At 44.8% G+C, this 21,707-nt stretch overlaps 2 protein-coding genes across 10 annotated transcripts in view; one reads left to right on the forward strand and one right to left on the reverse strand.

The window, feature by feature from the left end:
• RTN4 (reticulon 4) overlaps positions 1 to 12,240 on the forward strand; it is a 46,884-nt gene extending 34,644 nt beyond the window's left edge. For all 8 annotated transcript variants that reach the window (XM_086631912.1, XM_086631913.1, XM_086631914.1 and 5 more), the window contains 6 exons: positions 70 to 277; positions 3,058 to 3,196; positions 8,962 to 9,031; positions 9,707 to 9,753; positions 11,027 to 11,085; positions 11,498 to 12,240. In XM_086631912.1, coding sequence (XP_086488038.1) covers positions 70 to 277; positions 3,058 to 3,196; positions 8,962 to 9,031; positions 9,707 to 9,753; positions 11,027 to 11,085; positions 11,498 to 11,540 — 566 coding nt within the window. In that variant the 3' untranslated portion in view covers positions 11,541 to 12,240. The remainder of the gene's footprint in view (positions 1 to 69; positions 278 to 3,057; positions 3,197 to 8,961; positions 9,032 to 9,706; positions 9,754 to 11,026; positions 11,086 to 11,497) is intronic.
• Positions 12,241 to 15,411: 3,171 nt separating this feature from the next.
• EML6 (EMAP like 6) overlaps positions 15,412 to 21,707 on the reverse strand; it is a 113,886-nt gene continuing 107,590 nt past the window's right edge. For both annotated transcript variants that reach the window (XM_086631152.1, XM_086631151.1), the window contains 6 exons: positions 20,468 to 20,640; positions 19,712 to 19,874; positions 18,871 to 18,974; positions 17,532 to 17,685; positions 17,128 to 17,228; positions 15,412 to 15,436 (listed from right to left, as the gene is read on the reverse strand). In XM_086631152.1, coding sequence (XP_086487278.1) covers positions 15,412 to 15,436; positions 17,128 to 17,228; positions 17,532 to 17,685; positions 18,871 to 18,974; positions 19,712 to 19,874; positions 20,468 to 20,640 — 720 coding nt within the window. The remainder of the gene's footprint in view (positions 15,437 to 17,127; positions 17,229 to 17,531; positions 17,686 to 18,870; positions 18,975 to 19,711; positions 19,875 to 20,467; positions 20,641 to 21,707) is intronic.

The raw sequence follows: 21,707 nt of genomic DNA on the forward strand, positions 1-21,707 counted from the left end.
GCGTTTTACTGTTTTCATATGGATGCACAAGGTATCTTTTTCTAATTTCTTACCTTTCTTAAATTCTAGTTGTCGACCTCCTTTACTGGCGAGACATTAAGAAGACGGGAGTGGTGTTCGGTGCCAGCCTGTTCCTGCTGCTTTCATTAACAGTGTTCAGCATCGTGAGCGTGACAGCTTACATCGCCTTGGCCCTGCTTTCCGTCACCATCAGCTTTAGGATATACAAGGGAGTTATCCAGGCAATCCAAAAGTCCGATGAAGGCCACCCGTTCAGGTGAGGTTTTTCTTTTATTTCCGAAAAAATGTGTTGTTTTGGGGAACAGCAGTGTTGGAGCAGCCGACGATGTGTGCCTTAATATGTTGCATAATAATGTAAATAGTCTCTGTGCTGAAAAGTCTGTTACCCAGTCTTTGACTACTCTTCTTTCAGTTTTTCTCACAGGTATAAACAGTGGTAAAGAAAATGTAGTATTTTCCCCCCTTCCTGCAGGAGATTTCCCTGGGAATGCTGGAATATCTTATGTTAAAAAGATAAATTACGCACTTCAGTCTAATGGAGTAATGTGTGCATTTCGGAATGGTGTAGGCTTCTGAATGTGAACCAGTGACAGATGATGTACAAAATTTAAAGAATACCTGGGAGATGCAGCTCTTTCAATGCAATATATTTAGTGAAAATCAGAATAAATGTCGCTGGGGATACTTTCTATCTTTTTGGAACTTTTTTTTTTTAAAGAATACTCTTAAAATTTATGTTTTAGTGTGTAGCAGCATAGCTGTGTTCTCCCCAGGCAAGGCTGCCTAGTCATCAGCAGAATCCAGGTTTGTTGCAGCCTGCCCAGGTCAGAAGTCCAGAAGCTTGGACTCTGAATTCTACAGCTTGAAGAGTCGAATCATAGGATTGATTCAGGTCCTTGAAGAGGGCCTCCGAGCTCTCTTCACTTTAAGTGATGAGCTAAGTCCTTGGGCATACCATGTGTGCTGTTCCCTGCAGTGTGGGAATATGGTATCCGTGGTATTCATCCTTTCTGTGTAGAGTACAGTGGTGCCCCTTATTGCAGAGCTGCTTCTTAAGAGAGAGAAAAACTCAACTAATGTGTTAGAGAAATTACTAAGAGCGCACATTTCCTGTTTCTGTACCAGCCCTATCCCACACTGCTGCTCTCCTTTTTTGATCAGTGAAGTGGTTCAACCTCAATTTTCCTTGCACCTTGCAGGAACTCCTGCTTGCCCTCCTGTTTACAGGTCTCTTACTAATTTTGTGGTATTTTGAATTAATTCTCCTTCTCTTCCTCTCATCTTCAGTAAAATGCTTTCCCGGGTTTGCCTGCATTCCTCCCTCACGAGGTGTAGTGGCTTATTTACCCAGTGGAAGCCAATCTGTGCCTAAACCAGCTGGAATAAAAGGAGTATTTGCTTTCAAGCTTAGAAATGATATAAAAAAACCACATCTGAGCAATTGGCACCAACATTCAGTATAACAATAAGAAATATCTCTCTTTTGTACAGTGGGGTTTTGTAGGCCTTGTGTGGCCCTCCTCGTTCACCCTTATCAGGGTGAATAATTCCCTGTGGTAATCCTGTTTGCTCTGTCTACCCAGCAATGCTCTTCAGTATCCAAACAGCATTTCCAACTTTACCAGTTAAGTTCGTTCTTAGCAAGAACAAGCAAAAGTTGTTCTCCCTGTGCTCTTTCTGCAGTTTATTTCTAGAAATACTGAGACTCATAAGAAGCTTCCAGGCATTCTTGTCCAACATACCTGGTCGCTTACTTTTTACCTGTATAGCTTCAACTGCAAGAAGGATATTTGTACTTGAATTTAGCTTGACAGTGAAGAGCACATTTGTGAGATCAATTTGATTCTTGATTCAGGTACTGAGTATCATGCTGATGGGTTGAGAAGGGTGTCCCAGTGTGGACAGCAGAATGTAGCCTTGAAATGGTCACCCTCTGTAGTTACCATTTAAAGTAACTTGATTTGTTTTGGACTTGCCACAAGGCCACGTTTAGCTTTGCCTTAAATGACATACATCGGAAACTCCGCTGTGTGTTTTTTATTTTTTAAAAAAATCAAACAAAGCCACCCCAAAGCAGAATCCCCCCGTAAATCAAAGCGAAAGCTTAACTACTCTAGTAACTGTAAAATGAGTGCCCTGTTACAGATGTGCTGCATTGCTCCTTCTCCCTCCAACATGCAAATTGGATAAATAAATTATTCTGTATTTCAAGAGTCTAAATTGCCATAGCTGCTGCAACTAGAGATAAAAGTCACAGCGTAGTGGAAAGAGCACTTAACCAAATAGGAGCTTGTATCTTTCTGTTAAAAGAACTGCTGTCGCTAACTGTAAGAAAGTTTTTTTGCAAATGATGAAAAAGTTCCCCATTTTACCGTGCCTTGGCGTGTTTGTGACAGTTTAATGGTGCCTCCAGAAGTGCCTTCCAGCGCTGTGAATGGGTGTGTTGCTTTTGTAGGATTTTTTCTGTTTGAGAAATGTAGGAATCTCGTAGACTATTCAGCTGCCTAATACAGTAGCAAAACCAGAGAATGACATTCCCCCCCAGCCTGCCTGCCTATCTCATTTTTTTAATTGGCCTCATTAGTGTAATAGATCACAGCATATGCTGAGGGGTTAGGAGGAGGCTCCATAGACCAAGCAGCGTGTGGGCCAGTGGTGCTGGAGGCTGGTTTGGCCACTTGCTAGCCATGTCTGTCCACACATGCATGTTAGCCCGTGCACCTTTTTGCCTAGTCCAGGTAAGGCTGTGTGGGTGACTCCGTGCGCTGGCACAATCTAGCAGTAAGAAACAAACATTTTTTTCTTTTCTTTTCTTCTAAGAGGACGTGGGGTTTTTTAAGGTTCACATTTTCCTTCTAAGAATAGCTTAGATTAGTGCTGTTCTAGCCTTTCACCATTCCTCATACAGTCAGGTTTTTCTGTTTATAACATAAAAGGAACCCATGTCGATACTTTATATATTAAGTATACAGTGTGTGTTGATACTGTTTGGCAGCACTCTTACAGTAAAGTTTCATAAGCTCTTCTTCCTTGCAGGGCTTACTTGGAGTCTGATGTAGCCGTGTCTGAAGAGCTTATTCAGAAATACAGTAACGTTGTGCTTGGTCACATTAATGGCACAGTCAAAGAGCTGAGACGTCTCTTCCTAGTCGATGACTTGGTCGATTCTCTGAAGGTGAGTTTAGCTGTCGACACAGCAGCCTTGTGTAAACAGATTCCGTGCTGACCCGGGTTAGCAAAGCCCACTGGTCCTTAGGAACATGAATGAACAATAGCATCTTTGGCTCCCAGTGAGTAAATACTGAGTTTCAGTTTGCTCGTTGGAAGTACTAAGCCTTTTTGTTGTCGTCGAAGAAGTACAGCTTTCTGTTGGCCACACTGAGTTGAATATCAAGGGCCTCGTGCTGTAACAGAGTGGATAACTTTATCTGTACTTTATTGAAGTAAAAATAATGGAAAACTGAAGTAAGCTCTGGCTGCACACAGTTCAGCTGTTACACCTCCTCACTGGTGCTTAACAGCAGGAATCTTAAGAAAACAAGACCCTGCTCCGATACGGGCATTCCGAATGTGGCACTGACATAGATCTCTCCCTCCTGAAAATCTGTGTTTGGAGCTAGACTGGCACAGTCTGATTCTGTTTTTCTCTTTGCACCGAGCAGCAAGTGGCTACTGTACAGTTACTTACCTTAAAGAACAGGAGTTCTTGTGTCCACTTTTTTGCTGGAAGAGTGGGGACTGGGTGATGTTCTTGTTTTACTGGGAAGGTGGACACACCAGTTTCAGTCCCTGGATTTGGGTGTTAATAGCTGTTTCTTTTAGTGATGTAAAATGAGTCTTGCAAGTTACTCTACCTAAAGCACACAATGCTGCCTAACAGATGTCTTGAATGTGTCCAAGTAGTATTTAATGGGATTTATTGAAGGTGGCAAACTGTCAGATATAATAACACAGGCTGAAAACCCTTCAGTTTTGTTCTGTGAGAATTATATTCTCTCCTTTCAAGCTGATCGCCTTTCTTTGTTTTCCAAACAATTGTTTCCTTTACTGAGTACAACCAGTTGTCCATTTCTTTTTCAGTTTGCTTAATCTTCTTGAAGTAAAGTTGCATTTATCCTCCAGTAAAGCCCTTGCTTAGTGCTTTGCAAAGTCCTTTGAGGAGTTGTGGGGTTGGGAAAAGGGGTTTCTTCTGAAACTTGGAGAAAAATAGAAAGCCTGTAAAAGTCTTTGTTATGTTTGTGGAATAGCAGTTGGAGAGAGATGGCAGGGTCTTACCCAGAGTTTCTAGATCCAATTTCTTACTGTGCTCTGACTTAGACACAGTTTGTGCTGGAAACATTGTGGCTGATGCTGTGCAAGGGCCCTTTCCCTCTGGAGAAAGGAAGGGTTATGAAGCTGTCGAGTTGTTACCTGGCTATGCTGCTCGTGGGAAGGATTTATTTTCTCAGAAGGGAAAGAGGAGATGGGATAACAGCCTCAGGATTTGTGTAATAATCTTCCCGCTCCTAAAGGGTTGTGCAGTAAAAGTATTTTTGTGAGGTAGCTGTGTATTGTTGTTTTCTGGGCATTTGTCTGGACCCGATTGTTACTGCTGCAATCATTTTATGGCACAATGGCTTAAATAAGGCTGTTAGTGCCTGTGCCGTGCCAGTGTTCCCACACAGGGATTGTGTTTTAATGGCTAAACCCTCTCACACTGCCCGTCGCCTGGCTGCAAGCAGCTGCGTCTCCCTCCATGCCGAGGTGACTGAGTACTCGGGATTCAGCTCTGCAGCATCTCAAGGCCACAGCCTTGACCAGAAGAATTACTGTTACACAGCTAGAACTACATTTGGAGAACTTAAACTGGTGTGCCAGGGAGGAGAGGGACGTATTCTTTGTTTCTTCTGTTTTTTAAGGGCATTGAGTTTCAATGTTGAAAGAAAAGTTATTTTGCTTGAATCGTGTTTGGATCTGATTAAACAAACGACACCACAGAAAAACCTGTAGTTACAAGGTCACTTGTGGCTCTTTAATAATTAAGCCCTTTGTGATATGGTCCTTCACTGGAGTTAGCAGGAGTTTCCACACCGTTTGTTCAGAGATCACAATCCTTGCAGCAAAGGAAGCAGTGAACAGCCAACTTCCACTTGACACTGTTTTAAAAATCAGGCCTTTCAGAGGAATTATGTTAGATGTTGAGCTCATTCCAGTCAGAGATTACGTTAGAAGCAGAATTCATTCCAGTCATAATGTCTTCAAGGCACTCAGATCACTTTTAAAATACTCTGGTATATAGGAAGGACATGTTTACTCAGCTGAGCTAATTCATTTCCCCTCTCTTCTTCTGACATTTAAAACTGTTTATGTAGGTTAATTAGTCTAATTCATGGGAGTTGGGAGCAGCCCTTGTGTGAATCCAGGGAATGTCAGGACAGTTCACAAGCACAGGCTACTGATTTTGAAGAATTTGTGCCTGAGGAGAACGTTAAGATGCTGGGGTTCTATGTAATGTAACAGCCCTGCTTTAAAAAAAATACCTTGGCTCGTGTAGTTTAAACATCTTCACTATAGGAAACAGCATGTTTGTTTATAATTAAAGTTACAGAGCTTTAATGTAGAGAATGTCTGCAGGTCAGTTTATTGTGAGTAAGAGTTCTGACTGTAAAATCCATCTTTTTCTGTTGTATTAAACAATGCTTCACTCATGGAAGTCTTAAAATGGACTCTAAATATTTATGCAGCACAAGGAGAAGTTCCTCTCGGCTCTTGAGGAGCAATTCCAGAGGAGCCCTTGCCTGAGAGTCCGAGAGAAACTACACTTTGTCCCGCCACGTGGCAATCTCGTGCTCCAGCCCCAGCGGCGCGGCGGTGGCCCTTCCGACACCGCGGCACAGTTGCCTCCAGTTTGTCATTGCTCAGCTGATGTTTGGAGAAACAGAGCTCTTGGCTGCATTTGAGCTCTTTTATAGTAAAGAAACTGGTACACAGGCGTTTCTGGATTTGCCGTTAAGTGGCAATATGCTTTGGGTACTGGGGAGTCATTAGTCATTGGAACGAGTAGGCAAAAACTCGACGCAGCCCATCAGATACACTGGTTTTTTACTGGTTTACATATCAGTGCAACACTCAGGCTGAGCTGGGGCCCTGTGCTTTCCTCTGTCCCGAGTGTGTGGGAAGAGCAGTATCATCTTTGTGTTGGTCAATCTGGGCTGCCTTCCCCTTTTTTTTTGTCTTAGAGCTGGAAGTGTTCAAGACGTGTTTCAGGGAAGGCTTTTTGCATTGTAAGGTCCTCTGAGTTTGTCTCGTTTCCAAGGGAAAAAGGGATAGAGATCAATTGATAGAGAGATCAATACGAAATAGAGACCGATACGTAAACGTGGGATTGAGATCAACTCCGCTTAATCTGGGAGTGCTGTCTCAACTGTCAGAAGTGTGTGAAGAGAGGAGGAGTTGTGGGAGGGGGGTTCTGAGATTTTTGCTGAAACTCATTTGCTCTGATAGACCCAGCACTCAGCACAGGCGTCCCTTACTGGCGCGGCAGAGAGAAGGGCTGGTTCCTTCTCCCACCCAGTATGAGTAAGTGACGTGGATTACAAACCACACATGCAACACAGTTTGTTATTAGACCCTGTTGCCTCTGGACAGACTTTAGGAGAAGCAAAGCCTGCGTCAGTCAAATGTTAACTCCTGGATTTTGATCTTTCTTGGGCCATAAATTCAGTGCTTACTAAATAGGATTGAATAGTTCTGATAATTGTTGGACTTTGGGATTGATTCATATCTGTTACCCCTCTGCTTACATAAACTCACATTTTCTGACTTGGTCATAGTCTTCACTGATATTACTAAATGTTCACCTGACCAGGGTGGTGCTGAGCTCGGGTAACTGTGTTGGTGCAGAGGAGATCTTGCAGAGCTGTCACGGTGCTTTGCCACGTGCGGTTCACTGGATGCACAGGCTGCGAGAGAAGTGTTGGGAATGATCACAGACTTGGGGGCTTTCTGCCATAGTAAAAGCTGTTGACTTCCCTCCCTTCTCTGGGGAGGGGGACGTGCTGCATGCACAGACTTGCTCTGAGAGGGAAGTGTCTGCTCTGTTGAAACGTCTTGTGCAAAGAGGCAGGCAGCCAGCTCGCACCCTGGCATCGTGGAGAGCAGAACTGGGCCAAGGTTTGAATGAATCATGAGGGAGTTTAGAAAAATCTGCTTTATTTTTCTTGATAAACCTGCCAAAATCCTTCAGTGGGAATGCAGTTGATGGTAACATTGCAGCCTTGTCTGAGGGTTAACTTTGTGCCTGTACTGCTGCTTACGTCACATCTGGAAAGAGCTGAGCGATGAAGAACTGCTTCATTTGCAACTAATCCTGCTGCATTTTGAATGGGATCAGCTTGGGATGAAGCTCTTGAAGTAAAGTTCATTTCATTACAGGGGTCATGCAATTAAACTTGTATTGATTGTCATGCCCTTGTTGTTGGCTGTGGCTTTGGTTTGGATATTTCGCATCTTACAACAGGCTGAAAATGGATGTTTGGATACGTAATTCTGAGTAACGCGGCTGCAGGATGGGTCCTTGCCCACACCCACAGTCTTTCGACGTGCATTTTTTTTCTTTCCAGTGCTTTGTACCCATCTTTTCCTTCTGTGATTCTTCTGCCTCTTGGAGTGCTTCACCTTTGGTTGTTAACTGTGCCCACATCTCGCCTCTCTGATGCCAGCACAGGCTCCACACCGCGTCTGTACAGCCGCTCGGTGTTTTGCAGTGTCTTGCACAGAAAACAACCAGATGTGCTTAGCTGATGAAAGGGCTGGGGGGTCTCCTCCGTGTGCTCCGCACAAGGCAAAGCGTAATTCAGAGCTTAGCGAGAAATAAGCTCTGGTAAACCCACTGTGTCCGACGTCCAGGTCCCGGCTCTGCTCAGTGCCTTTCGGGCTGTGCAATACTAGAAGAAAGCGGCTGATTTTCCTTGGGAGGAATCCTGCACAGAAATAGAGCTGGCAGCCTTCGGCCCCCTCCCGCTCCGTATAGGTCAGAGGTGTGCTTGGGACACTCTCCACCTGGCAGAAAGCTGAGGGGCCTGAACTTCTGCAGATCTTTGTGTAGAGCTGGTGGAGCAGCGCAGAGCCCGTACCCGACAGCCCAGCGCGGTGGCGGTGGGGGAGGAACAGTGTCCGGGTACGGGTTAGGGGCTGGGGTACAAAGCCAGAAATTACAGCAGTGTGAGGGTTTAGGTGTCTGTTTCAGAAGAATGTCTTTGCTTCTGAATTTGTCTCTGGCTTAGAGCCACCTTCCATTTTATGGCACTGTTTACTCCTCTCTTTCCTGAATTTTTTAGTATCCAAAGCTCTTATGTTTTTTTAAGGCAAAAAAAATCAGTCAAGCCGATCTTGCCATGCTACCTCCCAGACAGGTTTTTCCCATGAACCTCTGCCTAGTCTGGTCAACGGGCCATTGAGCCCTTTGCTGTGCCGAAGCGCGGCTGCAATAGTCGGTGCCACCGTGTGCGCGGCAGCCCCGGAGCGAACACACCGTGCGCCACTGCTGGGCTGCCGCGCAAACAGACGACCTGCTCGCCTGCTCCCTGGCTCTCGCCGCGCGCCGCGTCCCCACCAGCCCTTTAACCTCCCACTTGCCCATCCCGTTCCGTCTCTCCGAAGGGTGGGAGCTGTGTTTGGAAGTGCCGTGTAAACGAGAGAGCAGCCACCGAGTACCCGCAGCTTGGGGCGCTGCGACTCGGGCCGAGCTCAGCCCCGTGGCCCGGACACAAGAGGCCACGTGTGGCGTTGCTAAAGCCTTGAGCCATCTCGTCACACAGCTGCAATGACGTGAGACCTACAGGGGTGACGTGGAGTTTGGGGCGTTTCGGTTTCACCTGTGTGTTTAGGGAAGTTCTCTCAGTAACTGGTGTGTTCTGCTCTGTTCTCCTGTGGTCTGATGTGCTTTTTTTCCCCTTTCAGTTTGCAGTGTCGATGTGGGTGTTCACTTACGTTGGTGCCTTGTTTAATGGTCTGACATTGCTGATTCTGGGTAAGTGCTTTACACGGTGTTAAATCCCTGGCACACGAAATAACCCTGGAAAGGCACTGACGTCTGCTCGGTGCTGTCAGGCTGTTCCTGTGTTCTTGAGAGCGCAGCAATGTGTTACAGTCGTGTGTCCTTTTCTAGGGCCTCGATAGCACTGCAGAAGGGATCATTTTGAATTGCAGTGTTGAATTCCTTCAGATTACTGATTTTCCAGACACTGTATCATTTAGAAGTGTGTTCTGCTGTGCTGCCAGGGTTGGCCTTACCTGAGTACCATCGCTGTGTTGTGGCTTTGGAGGAGGGACAGGATTGGCTCTGGCCATGTCCCACTGCAGAGTTCTGTTTCGTGTACCCCAGAGCAGGCTGACTTCAGATGTCAGAAACCGACGGGCCTTGGCAGAACCCTGAGCATCCTTTTTGAAGAATTTGCATAACCCACAGTGAAAAAGTGAACTGTGACCGAACTTGCTGTACTGTTAATGAGACCTGGAGAGCAGCCCAGCTCCTCTTTAATGGGGGTTATTTAAATTACCAGCCAACAATTTTTGCATGTGGCTTAGTTATTTCTTTTTCTTGTATCTTTTTGAAAGAAATGTTGAGGTGTGAAAACTAGTCATTGTTTTACCTGAACACCACCCCTTTTGTCAATATTTATACCTTTGATGTGCTCTTTTCCAGCTTTGATCTCGCTCTTCAGTGTTCCTGTTATTTATGAGAGACATCAGGTGAGTGTTTTAATTCGATTCATTAAACGCTTCATAAAATCAGCTCTGCTGAAGCAAAACCACAAGTGAACAAAACCAAAATTCATTTCAGTGTCATAAAATCTTTAAAGCCTTTAAAACAAAGGCCTTTAGCTCGGAGTCGGTGCCAGGGCCAAGAGAAGCAAGGTCACTTTGAAGTCCAGACTGTGTGTGCTGTCCCCTCCTCCTTTTTGCTGGAAGTGTCAGAAGGCTTCCCCAGCAAGCAGCTGTAAAAAGGGCCTGATTAACCCGGAGCCCTTCTCTCCTCCGGTCCACGTTTGGTCAGGCCTAAAGCAGCAGTAGGCACGGTGCATTGATCCTGATGTAAGTACTTTTAAAACAATTTCTGAAGAAACTCTTTGGAGCTGACATTCAGGATTTATATCCCGAAGCCCTGTGGAATTTGTAGCCCTAGCAAAAACAGGAGGTGGGAGACGCTCAGCACAGTCTGGTGCTTCTGTGGAGAGACTAATGTAAAAGCAAGAGGTAAGAAGGAGCTAAAATGAAACATGTTTGATTAAATTATAGCAGCTTGAGTGGGGACTGTCTTCGGCAGGTCATTGCACAGGAGGGGGAAGCCAGCTCTGGCTTAGCAGATCCTTCTCCTCTTTCAAAAACAAGGCTGCTCATGGAGGCCAGCCTGGAACTTATTAGGAAGGGAGGAAGAAAGGTACTGAGCAGATGGCAGAGCCTCTTGGATTCCTCTCGGAGCTCCTGGGAAGGAACAGAGCACTCTGCAGTGAAAGGAAACCCTGTAGCGCCGAGGAAAGAGGATGGACAATTTGTGTGGCTTAGGGCGGGCTCCGCAATCCTCTTGCCGAGCCGCAGGCTCTCCGAAGGCGTAAGCAGTTTACCAGGCCCAGCCCACCTAAGCAGCTTTCCTTCTCCGCGTCGCCCCGAGGAGCCGGCTGCCCTGCGCCGAGCGCCCTGGTTGTGTGCCCGTGCAGTGGGGCGGCCTGGAGAGGAACGGGGAACGCGGGTGACTGGTGCCATGAGCCATGCAGAAGCCAGGGATTAATTTATGTGTGTACTCGCCCGCTGTTCCCAGTTGTGTGCGTTCCCGGGGCAAACACAGCACACGTGGTGGCTGTAAGCCGCGGGAGTCTGGCATCCGACTGGGAGATAAACACGGCTGAGCCCCTTCCTTCTGTCAGGGATCCTTCGTGTAAAGCACATCTCGGCGCGGGGTGACTCTGCCTCTGGGCAGGGCTGTTGGTAAGAGCTGGTCTGTAACGTCTGTCCTCTCCACTTCCAGGCCCAAATCGACCATTATTTGGGACTCGTGAACAAGAATGTCAAAGATGCCATGGCTAAGTGAGTTGGGGGCTTGGTTTTTAATTTCATTTCATAAAAAATCAGTTTACAGTTGTTGGTATGTGTGGTACTCCTTTGTGTAACCAATGTGCCCTAGTCCTGGGAGGAAAAAGTCCTTTGTTGAAATTTGGAATGGTTATGGAAGCAGCTCCTTTTTTGCTGCTGCCCTTGTTAAGTTAATCCTGCATCATTTCTAATAAAAATCTGTGTATCTGAAAGCATTAGTGAAAGCTGAGGCCCCCAGCAGTTGCAATCGAGGGGTGAATGAAGAAGAATTTCGCAGTTTCACAGTTTTGTGTTGCCATGAGAATTACCTTCACCTATTGCTGTTTCAATTTAAGACTGTTTACACCTACGTTTTCTTTTGTTCATTACTCAAATGAACTTTTTTCCTCTCCTGTTCCTCTTGCAGGATCCAAGCGAAGATCCCTGGGTTGAAGCGCAAAACTGAATAAAAAGCCTGAAGCAACTTACTGATAGGAAGTTCATCTTTTAAGGGGGAAAAAAAATACTCATTTGGATTTACATGGGGAGGGTCAGGGAATAGCAAACCCCTTGACATTGCAGTGCAATTTCACAGATCTTTATTTTTTAGCAACGCAGTGTTTGAGGAAAAATAACTGTTTTGACTGCCATGTGTTTCATCATCTTAAGATATTGTAAGCTGCTATGTATGGATCTAAAACTAATCATCTTTCTTTATCCTGTGTGCAGCACTGGCTAATACAAAAGATTTGAGAAAGCTGTACATTGTGCTTCGTCGGTGGTAGTCCCTGCTGCGTTCCAGAAGAGGTAGTGCAGGTGGAGCGGAGGATAACACTTCCCAGTTTGTGCACTGTGTATGGTCTGTGTAGATTGATGCAGATTTTCTAAAATGAGATGTTTTAGAAGAATATACCATTTTAGCAAGTTTTGAAAAATCTTGCCTTTTTGGTATGAGTATAGCTGTATTGTGATTTTATTGTTTTATCAATTGCCTATATATATATATATGTGTTTCACAAAGCTTAGATCTTTCAGCTGCTCCACAGTGCTTCGTACTTCAGAGAATTGACTGGTTTCTGGACTAGCTCCATAGCACACAAGCTTGAAAAACTAAAATGGCTCTGTAAACACTAGCATCTGTTTAAAAAAAAAACAAAACAAAAAACAAAAGAGTAAAGAACAAAGGAACCTCCACATGTATTAAAAGAAAATTACAGCATACACTTTGTTGCACAAACGTACAGTAGTTGATTTTGAGCAAATAATTCTACAGTCTCTCAAACTCTCATAATCTGTGGACCGAATATCTAATGCTGCAAATGTTGTTTGGAAACGTAAAACCTTGTTATGCCAGAAATGATAAATGAAAATTTATACACTTGCAGTTTAAGCTGTATTGAACTAAGTCTGTGGAATGCATTGTGAAATGTAAAAACAAAAAAAAACCACCCACAAAAAAGAAGAAAAATAGCAAACAAAAACAAAAAACCCCAAGTATCAATAAAGCTTATAGACATAAAATAATATCGGTATTTTGCTTTCTTGAGGCAAGTTTAATATATTTGTGTTTATTTTGTTTAAGTTCCTCGTGATGAAATATCTCTGTGCACGGTGGTGGAACTAGTCTGTCAGACGTATAGCGATGTGAGTAGGTGGATTTTCCATGATACCTTTTCTTTCCGTATGTGCCGCGTGAAGCAGTTTGTCCCGGTCCAGCTCCAGCTCGATGTCCCGGCCGGCGGCTGGCGCAGCGCAGATGGGTGCCCGCGCCCAGGGCCCCTGGTGGTGCCCAGCTTCGTGACACGCGGGCGACGGGGTCTGACGCCGCTTACTTACGTGTTGCGAGTTGGCTATTGGAAGGGTGAAAAGTCACGTTTTAGGTTCTGCCAAACACAGTGGAGATCCTTGCTTTCTTTTATTTTTGAGACAGTAACGTATGATGCCGTATTCCAGGTTGAAGGGAATTGTAAAGCCAGTCCCAATAATCTTTTCAGATCAACTTGTTGAATCTGATTTAAGAGCTGGACATTGAAAACTTGTAGCCAAATTTATTCTGAGACACAGATTTTAAATTAATGGCATCTTGACCATTGGAAAAATAAATTCATGCACTAATATTTTAGTTTACAGTATAATACATCATCACTTCTGAACGTTTTATACATAAAGCCAAACCATATAAACATACAAATTTTAAGTGTTCTCCTGACAGACACTATTGCTTTAAGATATTTTTCACATCACCATTTATTAATTCATTCCGCCACGCAACTGGTGTTATTTGGGCTACAATCAATGTGACAGGAAGGCAAACGTTGTTACAACATAGGCAAGGCAGGTGCCCACTGACATCACCACCTGACATGATGACATTATTTGATCAAGAAGGTTTCTTTAGAAAAAGACTGCATAGGGACTCGTGTTGTGTATCTGACAAACTGCTCTTCTGTATAGTAATATAAGGCATTAATAAATTCAGTTTTAAAAAAAGGTGATTCTTTGAGGTTGCTGAAGCACTTTTGTGTGTTAAATGTACATTGATCCACTCCTTTAACTGGATTATTTGTTGCATCCAACAGCTACCTTTCGTGCAGTGGCCATCAAGTGGATTGGCAGGAAGTTTCCACAGTTCAAAATTACATTTTCCTGAACTGGGACTAAAGCACTGTTTAACATTTCTTTTCAGAGACTAAATGTAAGTCCAAATGCCTTTTTTTTGGCCTTTATTTCTTTTGATTAACAAACAGTCTTTTTAACAGAAAGGTAATTTCAAAATATGGGGGGTGTTCCATGCCAGAAGTCTCAGAAGTCATTTGTTTTGCCATTGCCCACTAAACAGTTTCATTGGAAAAAGTTGAACTTACTTTTTTCTTTCTCCAGTTCCACTGACTCTGTAGTTTTTTAGTTTTGACAAAATGTTAACAAATGCTGAACAGCTTTACTTGCCTTTTGTCTCCACTCCCACACGGAGGCACCTCTCCTCCTGCCCCACGATCCCACAGCCCAGTCACAGACGAGGGGGCTGCATGAGAAGCAACGATGGGGAGAGGAGTCCAAATTTAGCAAATTTATGCTTTTCTCGAGGACAGGTAAATTTTCTGGTATCAGAGTGATTTATTTTCTACTCGTAAGCAGCAGGGACTAGCTGCCTGCTGGGGTACACGCAGTCCCCAGTGCTGAGGTACCAGGCGTTCCCAGAGATTGCTTTGGAGATGTTCAGGAAGCCCCTCCAGAATGGGAAGAATAGCAAATTGTGATTCTTGGAGGCTTTCAAACCACTTCTTAAAAGCACTAGATGGCCACTGCCTGTGGAAGTAGTTACCTGTAAAGCACATTGTCCCATAAACCGGGAGAGTGCAGGAACACTTGGGGAACAACTTCTTAGTTGTTTGTGTGCAAATGTCTTTATCCCAGTCTCTCCATACTCTCTCTCCCCTCTACTCACCACCTGAGTTAAGCTTCAGATGCTGGCTGCAGTCACGCTGCCATCACGGCCCAGTGTCGAAGCGCTTCCCAAGAGGTGTCATGCCATCAGGAATTTGTCCTTAGAACAGCGCGTAGCTTCTTGCTCTCAGAAACATTTTGGAATACACTTGTGAAAGTATTAAAAACCAAAGCAGAAAACGGGGATAATGTAAGTACACAGTTGGAAAAGGTGTTAATGGTTAGCCCTCCTCTGTGTGAAAGTTATAGCACCGTATGTTGAAAGCAATTGGTGGGAGGCAAGACTGTAGCCTGTACTACTGGAAAATTACTCAAAGGCACTTCATGGATAGAAAATTTTGCCAAATATATATATTTAAAAATAAAACAGACTTAAAAAAATGATACTTTGCTCCTTCCATTACCGAAAGCTGAAGTGTGAACCGCAGCCTGCTCATTAAAAGCGTGCAGTTTTACTCAGCGCACCGAATTGGAGTTTTAAGCAGGTGTTGTAAAAACACCAGCTTCCTTGAACAAATGTTCAAGCCATAAATTTTGAAATCATGGCAATTAAAGGGCCCAGCATTTTCTCAGTGTGCTCCCTTTTCAGACAGGGTTTGAGCAGCACAGTATTAGGCAAAAGCAGCTTTGTGAATGAACTGTTGTTAATCACTTTGGCCTGCCCAGGTTACAAAACGATTCCCTTTCAAACTTCAGCTTCCTTCTCAAGGATATTAATCTTTCAAACGCAAGATCACATTCATGTTCAGTAAATTCGTATGAGTAATCTGAAAAAACGTGTAATCCATGCAGCATCCTATGGAAATCACAGCAGCTGAAGGGGTAGAGGCATTCCTGGCTGTCCAGTCCAGAGCAGTCACTCGGTGGTGGCAGTAACGGCAGCGAGAGCGGCTCCTTTCAGAGGCATCGCCAGACAAATACACTGCAAAGACATTAATTAATTAATTTTTCTGAGTGACTTGATGACAACTTGCAGCATATTGTGCGTTAAATACACACGTGGCTCTAAATGCAGCGTGAGCAGCGAGGCGCCAGGTAAAGCAGCGCTGAGCCCTGGAGTTCCTTTGCACGTCCTTGTCTCGGGGAGTGAAGTCCTGTAACTACCTGGTGCCTGAGTGCTTTAGGGAAGGGGAGGCGGGTGGGAATGCCCGTATTTTACTCTGTAAAGTTACGCTTCGAATCAAGAAATCTCATCGTAACTATATTGGCAAAATTAAGGCAGCTGATACGCTTTTCTGAGTTTATGTAACATCCAGCCTGCAGGCTGAGAATTGAGGTACATGCAGCCCTTTTCTTCCCAAGCAGCTGCTTTTTGAGCTGGCAGTGCTTCGTGCTCTCCCACTCTGTAACCCCTTTTTCAAAGAAAAACATTTCCCCTGCCCCTTGGTTTTTTCTCCCAAAGGGAAATATTAAAATATCTATTTTAAGGGGGCTAAATGTGAAGAAGAGCTCCTCTCATGCAATTAAATTGACCGCAGGGTGTTGAACAAACTGCGTAGCAGCAGGGTCTGTGCTGCGGGCCCTGCAGGCTCACTGAGGGAGCCTGGTGTCATGAAACAGCAGCAGGATTTCGTTTTCGCTTCGGGAAAAGACGCGCAGCCTCGGTCACTGGCACAAATGCCTCAGTCTTGCAGTCCCTGGGTTGTACTTTTCCTGCTGAGTAAGCAGTTATAAATACCTGGTTCTTGACTGCAGCGGCTCGATACGTCTCCGGTGAGAATTTGTGCCCTTCCATTTCCTGCCTTGTTGCTCTTTAGTTTTTCTAGTTCTATGTTTTGCTGTTTAAAATGTCTCTTACAGTTTGTGTTTAACCATGTTTAGTTCTTGTTCCTCACCTTGTTGCTCCCTGTTTTGCTTGACAGTAGTGTCCTCTCTGAGCCGTACTGGAAGCACAGATAGACTTGGGGTGTGATCCGGCAGGAATCACACGTGTGCACACGTGCACACACACACACACACACACTGGCTGTATTTTTTTTTTTTTTAGGGGAGGAAAAAAAACACCCCAAAAACACTCCAACACAAACTTAAGGCACCTTTTGAGAAGCCTCCTGTTATCTGAAATGTCTTTCTAAATCCGTCTATCCTTCTGTTCGGCCGGAATTCCTGTCCTACCCTTTGGTGGGCGGGAGCTATTCGGTTATTTTTGTGTGACTGACACCCCCACCAGCTGTCTTTGTCTGATCTAAATGTTCTTCAGACACACGAGTGGTTCCCATGCCAGCAGCCGGGGCTCCTTCAGCTACTTCGTGGCACCCAACATCTCGGGGGGGTCGGTGCTGGTCCACTGTCTGTCCAGTGCCCTCTCCCAGGGAGGAAGGGAAGCCCAGGAGCTACAAGCTGCTGCCTGGTAAACATGGAAACCCGAACACAAGATGCTTTACCTGGTAGAGCTGACCTTGTGAATGACACCAAGGTGGCAGGAGCGAATTGGGTGCAAGTGACCATAAAATACAGCCGTTCCAGAGTAAGAAAAACAAGCCAAAACGATCTACACAGCAGGCTTCCATGACCAGAGTGGGCCAAGAACGGTGTCACCGGCATTGCTGTGGGCTTGGCATGGAAGGGTACACACAAGATTTTTCATCATTCTAAAAACAAACGAGCAGTTACCTGCAGTCGTCTCCTCCTGTACTTATAACGTACTTGTCATCGTGAGAAAAGCGGATGTTGGTCACGTGCGCAGAATGCCCAAAATACCGCTTGTGTTTGGCCTGTTGAGAAAGGAACAGCAGTTGGGGAGTTCGTACAGTCGTGTGGCATCACGGAGTGACAAAGTCGCCTCGTGAGCATGAACAACATCACGCCCCAGCAGCAGCGGTGGCTTTGAGCCCACAGGAACCCAGCTCAGCGGCTGGGCCGGGCTGGGCGGTGGCTGCCCCGGCGCGGTGAGAGCTCTGCTGCACAACTAACCCATGCTCCTGCAGCCGGCGCTGCCTGGGAGCTGCCTTCAAATCCTACGCTAAGGAGTTTGAGGAAGAGCAAGCTGTTTCGATTAAAATAAAGTACCCACTTACAAACTTTTCTGTGCATGGGAAATCAAACAGTTTCACCAGACCAAAGTCATCTCCTGTGACTATATTTAGGCCAGCGTGGGTCACACATGCACAATTGACATCTGCTTTATCTGCATTTCGCGGCCAAATTCCAATGACTTCGTCTCCAAGAATGCTGTTCAAAACCAAGTTAAAACAAGAGGATTAGACCGTAAGTTACTTGCCACTGCTCTCCTCCACAGCCCAGTAACAAAAAAAATTGCTGTCTTCAAAAGACAGCCCTCTAAATCCCCTCCTTCCCCTCTAAATCCCACCCCCGTCCTCTCTAAATCATGGCACTGAATGATCTCGTCATGGAGAACATCACAAGAATGCATCTTTTTTGTGTGACTCTTAAATCATCCTATCCATGAACCCCGAGGTCGATGGTCTCCTGTGAAACCACTCGCACCATTTTATAGATGCGGCTTCTGCAGCTACGGGTCCTCTTTTCCTTGAGGACATGTATGTGTCCTCCCACAGTGACTCTTGACAGCAACGGTCTCTTCTCTTAGCCATAAGTTCCTGAATGAGGGAACGCTTGTTTGGATGTAGAGTCTTTCTTAAAATAGTTGTTCTTCCCTTAGTTTAAGTTCCTTTATAATAATTCCTGTTGACCCACATATGGTCAGCTGCGTCTGCCCCACTCCCACGAGCTGTCGAGAGTCCTTAGAAGTTATTAATTGGGGCAGAGCAGTAAGAGTAGGAGGATTCTCACGTACCTTCTCCTAAAAACCTGCCTGTATTTACCACCCACTGTTCACTGTCAGATCTGCTTTTGGCCGGTTCCACTTTCTACAATAAGTGTGCAGCCATTGGTTTGTAATCGTGTTGGGAGGGTCCTATATAAATCCATGTCAGTACCTATATGTTACTGGTAACCACAACTCCTTTCTTAATACAATCAGCTCGTGTTTCCCCGCCCCTACACTGCCTGTGTTGGCTGATGCGGGACGAGGCGGCGCCTGTGCCAGCGTGCCAATAAAAGCCAAGCTTTACGTGGTATGAAGCCACGTGAGGGGCTGTACACCTCCCTGCTGGAAGCCTGGGATGAATGGCAACAAGCCCCTGTGGATATATGACTGGCAGCCCTGGTCTTACTGCAGTAATAATTACTACAGACACCAATCGGCTACAAACGTGTGTAAAACAGTGAGTGTGCAGGACGGAGCTCTGGGGAAGGGGCGTGTGGATGCGTTCCCTCGCAGGTTTGCCAACCCCTGGGAACATTTGGTTTACACAATCTGATCTCGTGATCTGACCTTAGTTCTGTATCACACCTGTCCCCAGTCAGGCAGAACTTGGTTCTTCAGTTTTTTACCTTGTCCATGTGGCCCAGGTGATCTTTTCTATTGACGCGGGGTCTGTTATTTGCTTTCCTAGTGGTACCTCATGAACTTGACGCTTATAGGCACCTGTTGACACCTAAAGCAGGATAAAGTTAGTAATTTTGCCAGAAGTACATCATTTTCTTTATAAGATTTCCAGCAGTAATAATCTCAACAGGTTTTATCAGGAAATAAACATCCAGACTAAAATGTCTCTTTTTTCCTAATCAGCTGTAATTCATTATATGCAACATGACGTAATAACAACGTTACAGGACGATAACTGAACGAGGTGTTGATACGCATACTGCAGAGCTGATAGATTTCCTTTCACTTATATTCTCGTGGGTTTATCTCAATCCAATTTTACTAAATCAGAAAAACTTCAGAAGGAAACCTCACATATTAATTCAGCTGTCATACGTGTCCCATCGGAGGGAAAGGGAGGAGGAGAACTGTTTCTATTTTGAGGTTATAATCCACGATCACTTTCTCAGTGTTGTACCCATTCCCTTGACATGAGAGAATACTTTGCCTTTAGCACACTGCTGGTGCTGTGAGGGACCTGAGCTATGCTGCTGCAGCCAGAGATGCAGAACCCAGGAGGAAGACCTGAGTGTTTAGAAAGAAAGAGATGACTTCAAATATTGGAGCTCTGTGAACATCCTAAAGGCTATCTGAGTTGTCTGGTCTACCTGAGAAGATTTAGGGGCACCTTGAAACTCAGAATCCCTTTGGAAAGCCTCCCTCATCCTTCCTTACCTCCATCTTGTTGCTGTGATTACAGGCAAGTCGCCATAAATACACACAGATGTGCAGCTGCCTGAGACATACCTGAATGTACCTGCTGTCTGCAGAAAAATCCATCTGTATGACAAAACTTGCAATGTCTTTGCAGTAGCCTATTCGGTTTAGGGTTGTCCCTTGAGTGAGATCATAAAAATCCACAGTCTGTTCTTGTGAACCCACTGCCAAAAAACGGTTATCTGGGCTGATCCTAGACAATAAAGCAGGGAATGGGGAGATAATTTACTGTTTCTGTGCCAGATTTTCTTTTGCTTCTCATGTTAACACAAGAGAACAAATTTCTGTTACTGAAAAACAAGAAAAACCTTCTACCAAAGCAAGACTGAATCCAAACTAAACCTTGATGCTTCACAGATGAGGAAGATTGAGGATATCACATGTAGTTAACAGATGTTAATATTGCACTTGTGTAAAGTGCACAGCACACGTGCAGAGTAACGCTAATCCTCTGTAAAAAAGCAACAGGAATTGCAATTTTAAAATGTACTATATTAATTCCCCCAATCACAGCTCCACAGTGTGCAAATAGCTATATTCAAGTGGATGAACTGAATTAATCACAGGGGAAAAAAAGTGTGTGGTACGTAAGATATAAGCTTTAGGGATATGTAAATATAAGCTTCAGGCCATCAGTCACCCAGTAAACACGTTTCATGATTTCACACAGGTTTCAAAAAATACGGAGTTACAAAAAAAATCTGGAAATCAACTTGGAACTTGATGGACTTTTCCTTGAGTTAGGGCTGCGCATCTAGAGAACTCAAAGCGAAACTTCTGCCGTACCTGATATCCTGAATTGCCGACTTCCTGTCCCGCTTCTTGCCCCAAACCTTAAGGCTGCTGACAAGTAAAATCACGAACTCTCCGTTCTTCATGCCAATCGCAACCATTTCCCCGTCAGGACTGTACGCGGCACATCGCGCCGGGTGACCTAAATTCACTTTGTTCAGCAGTTTCTGTAGGAACGAAAGCAACAGGCTCATGCCTCCCCTGGAGAAAACTGCAGAGCACATGGAAAGCTCCAAACGCAGTCACTTATTAAAACAAACTGTGCACAGTTTCCTCTAAATATAAATCTGAAATTTCACATCAGAAAATCACATCCCACCAGGCATATGTCGCAAAACAGACTTCAAAAACATAGATGTAATTCAAACGGGAGTTTCGTGTTTGCATCTATCTTGTTGCGGGGTGACGCCAAGTTTCACAGCAGAAAGAACACTACTTGGCAGAAAAGGCTGAACAATCCATTTCCTACTTTGTCTGAAAGGTGATTTTGATCCCTTCTACAACTGCTGATCAGGGCAGGTTTCTTCCTTTTGATTTGCTATGTGAAAACACACTAGAATGCTCTTGCATTTTCACTTACCCTATTGTACTTATATTCGTTTTCCATATGAAAAATTATCCCTCTTAGCTCAGGTCACTACGTTTTGAAGAGGCTTATGGAGGCTAGCATAAGCAGAAAGCTTTTAGTTATTTTTTAAAAATGTTTCACTTATTTTTAAAAATAGTTGTTGTTACGCAATTTGACTTGGAAAAAATCCTGAACTACACATAGGCAACATGATCCATTCTAAAGCACGGCTCCAAAAAGGAAGGGGCCACGCTTGCCAGCACGGCGGGCTTAGAGTCAGGGTCTGCGTATTAGTCAGGGACAGGACGACCTGTGCCACCCACTCTGTGTCACCCACTCTGTCAGCATGGAAATAAAACGCTTCCTTAATCCATGCCAGTCTGTACTTTTAGATCAAAACAAGCAATACGCAACAAAAGGCACTCCATCAGCACCAGTGCTTTCAAAGAACTGTGTTTCCCTGCAAATCCCTTGCTTTTGGAAAGAGCATAATGCCACCTCCCCAAGGACTTACCTTTTCCTAGCAGGAAAAAAAGAACCACATCAAAACAGAAGAGAAAGGCTGCTCTCTATGCACGGCTGCCTGAGGTGCGTACGGTTGGAAAAATGTGGGTTGTATAAAATGATAATTTATAATCATCTGCTTGGCAATTTCGTGATACTCAC

Source organism: Tauraco erythrolophus, chromosome 2, assembly GCF_009769465.1.
Source record: "Tauraco erythrolophus isolate bTauEry1 chromosome 2, bTauEry1.pri, whole genome shotgun sequence".
NCBI classification, from domain to species: domain Eukaryota; kingdom Metazoa; phylum Chordata; class Aves; order Musophagiformes; family Musophagidae; genus Tauraco; species Tauraco erythrolophus.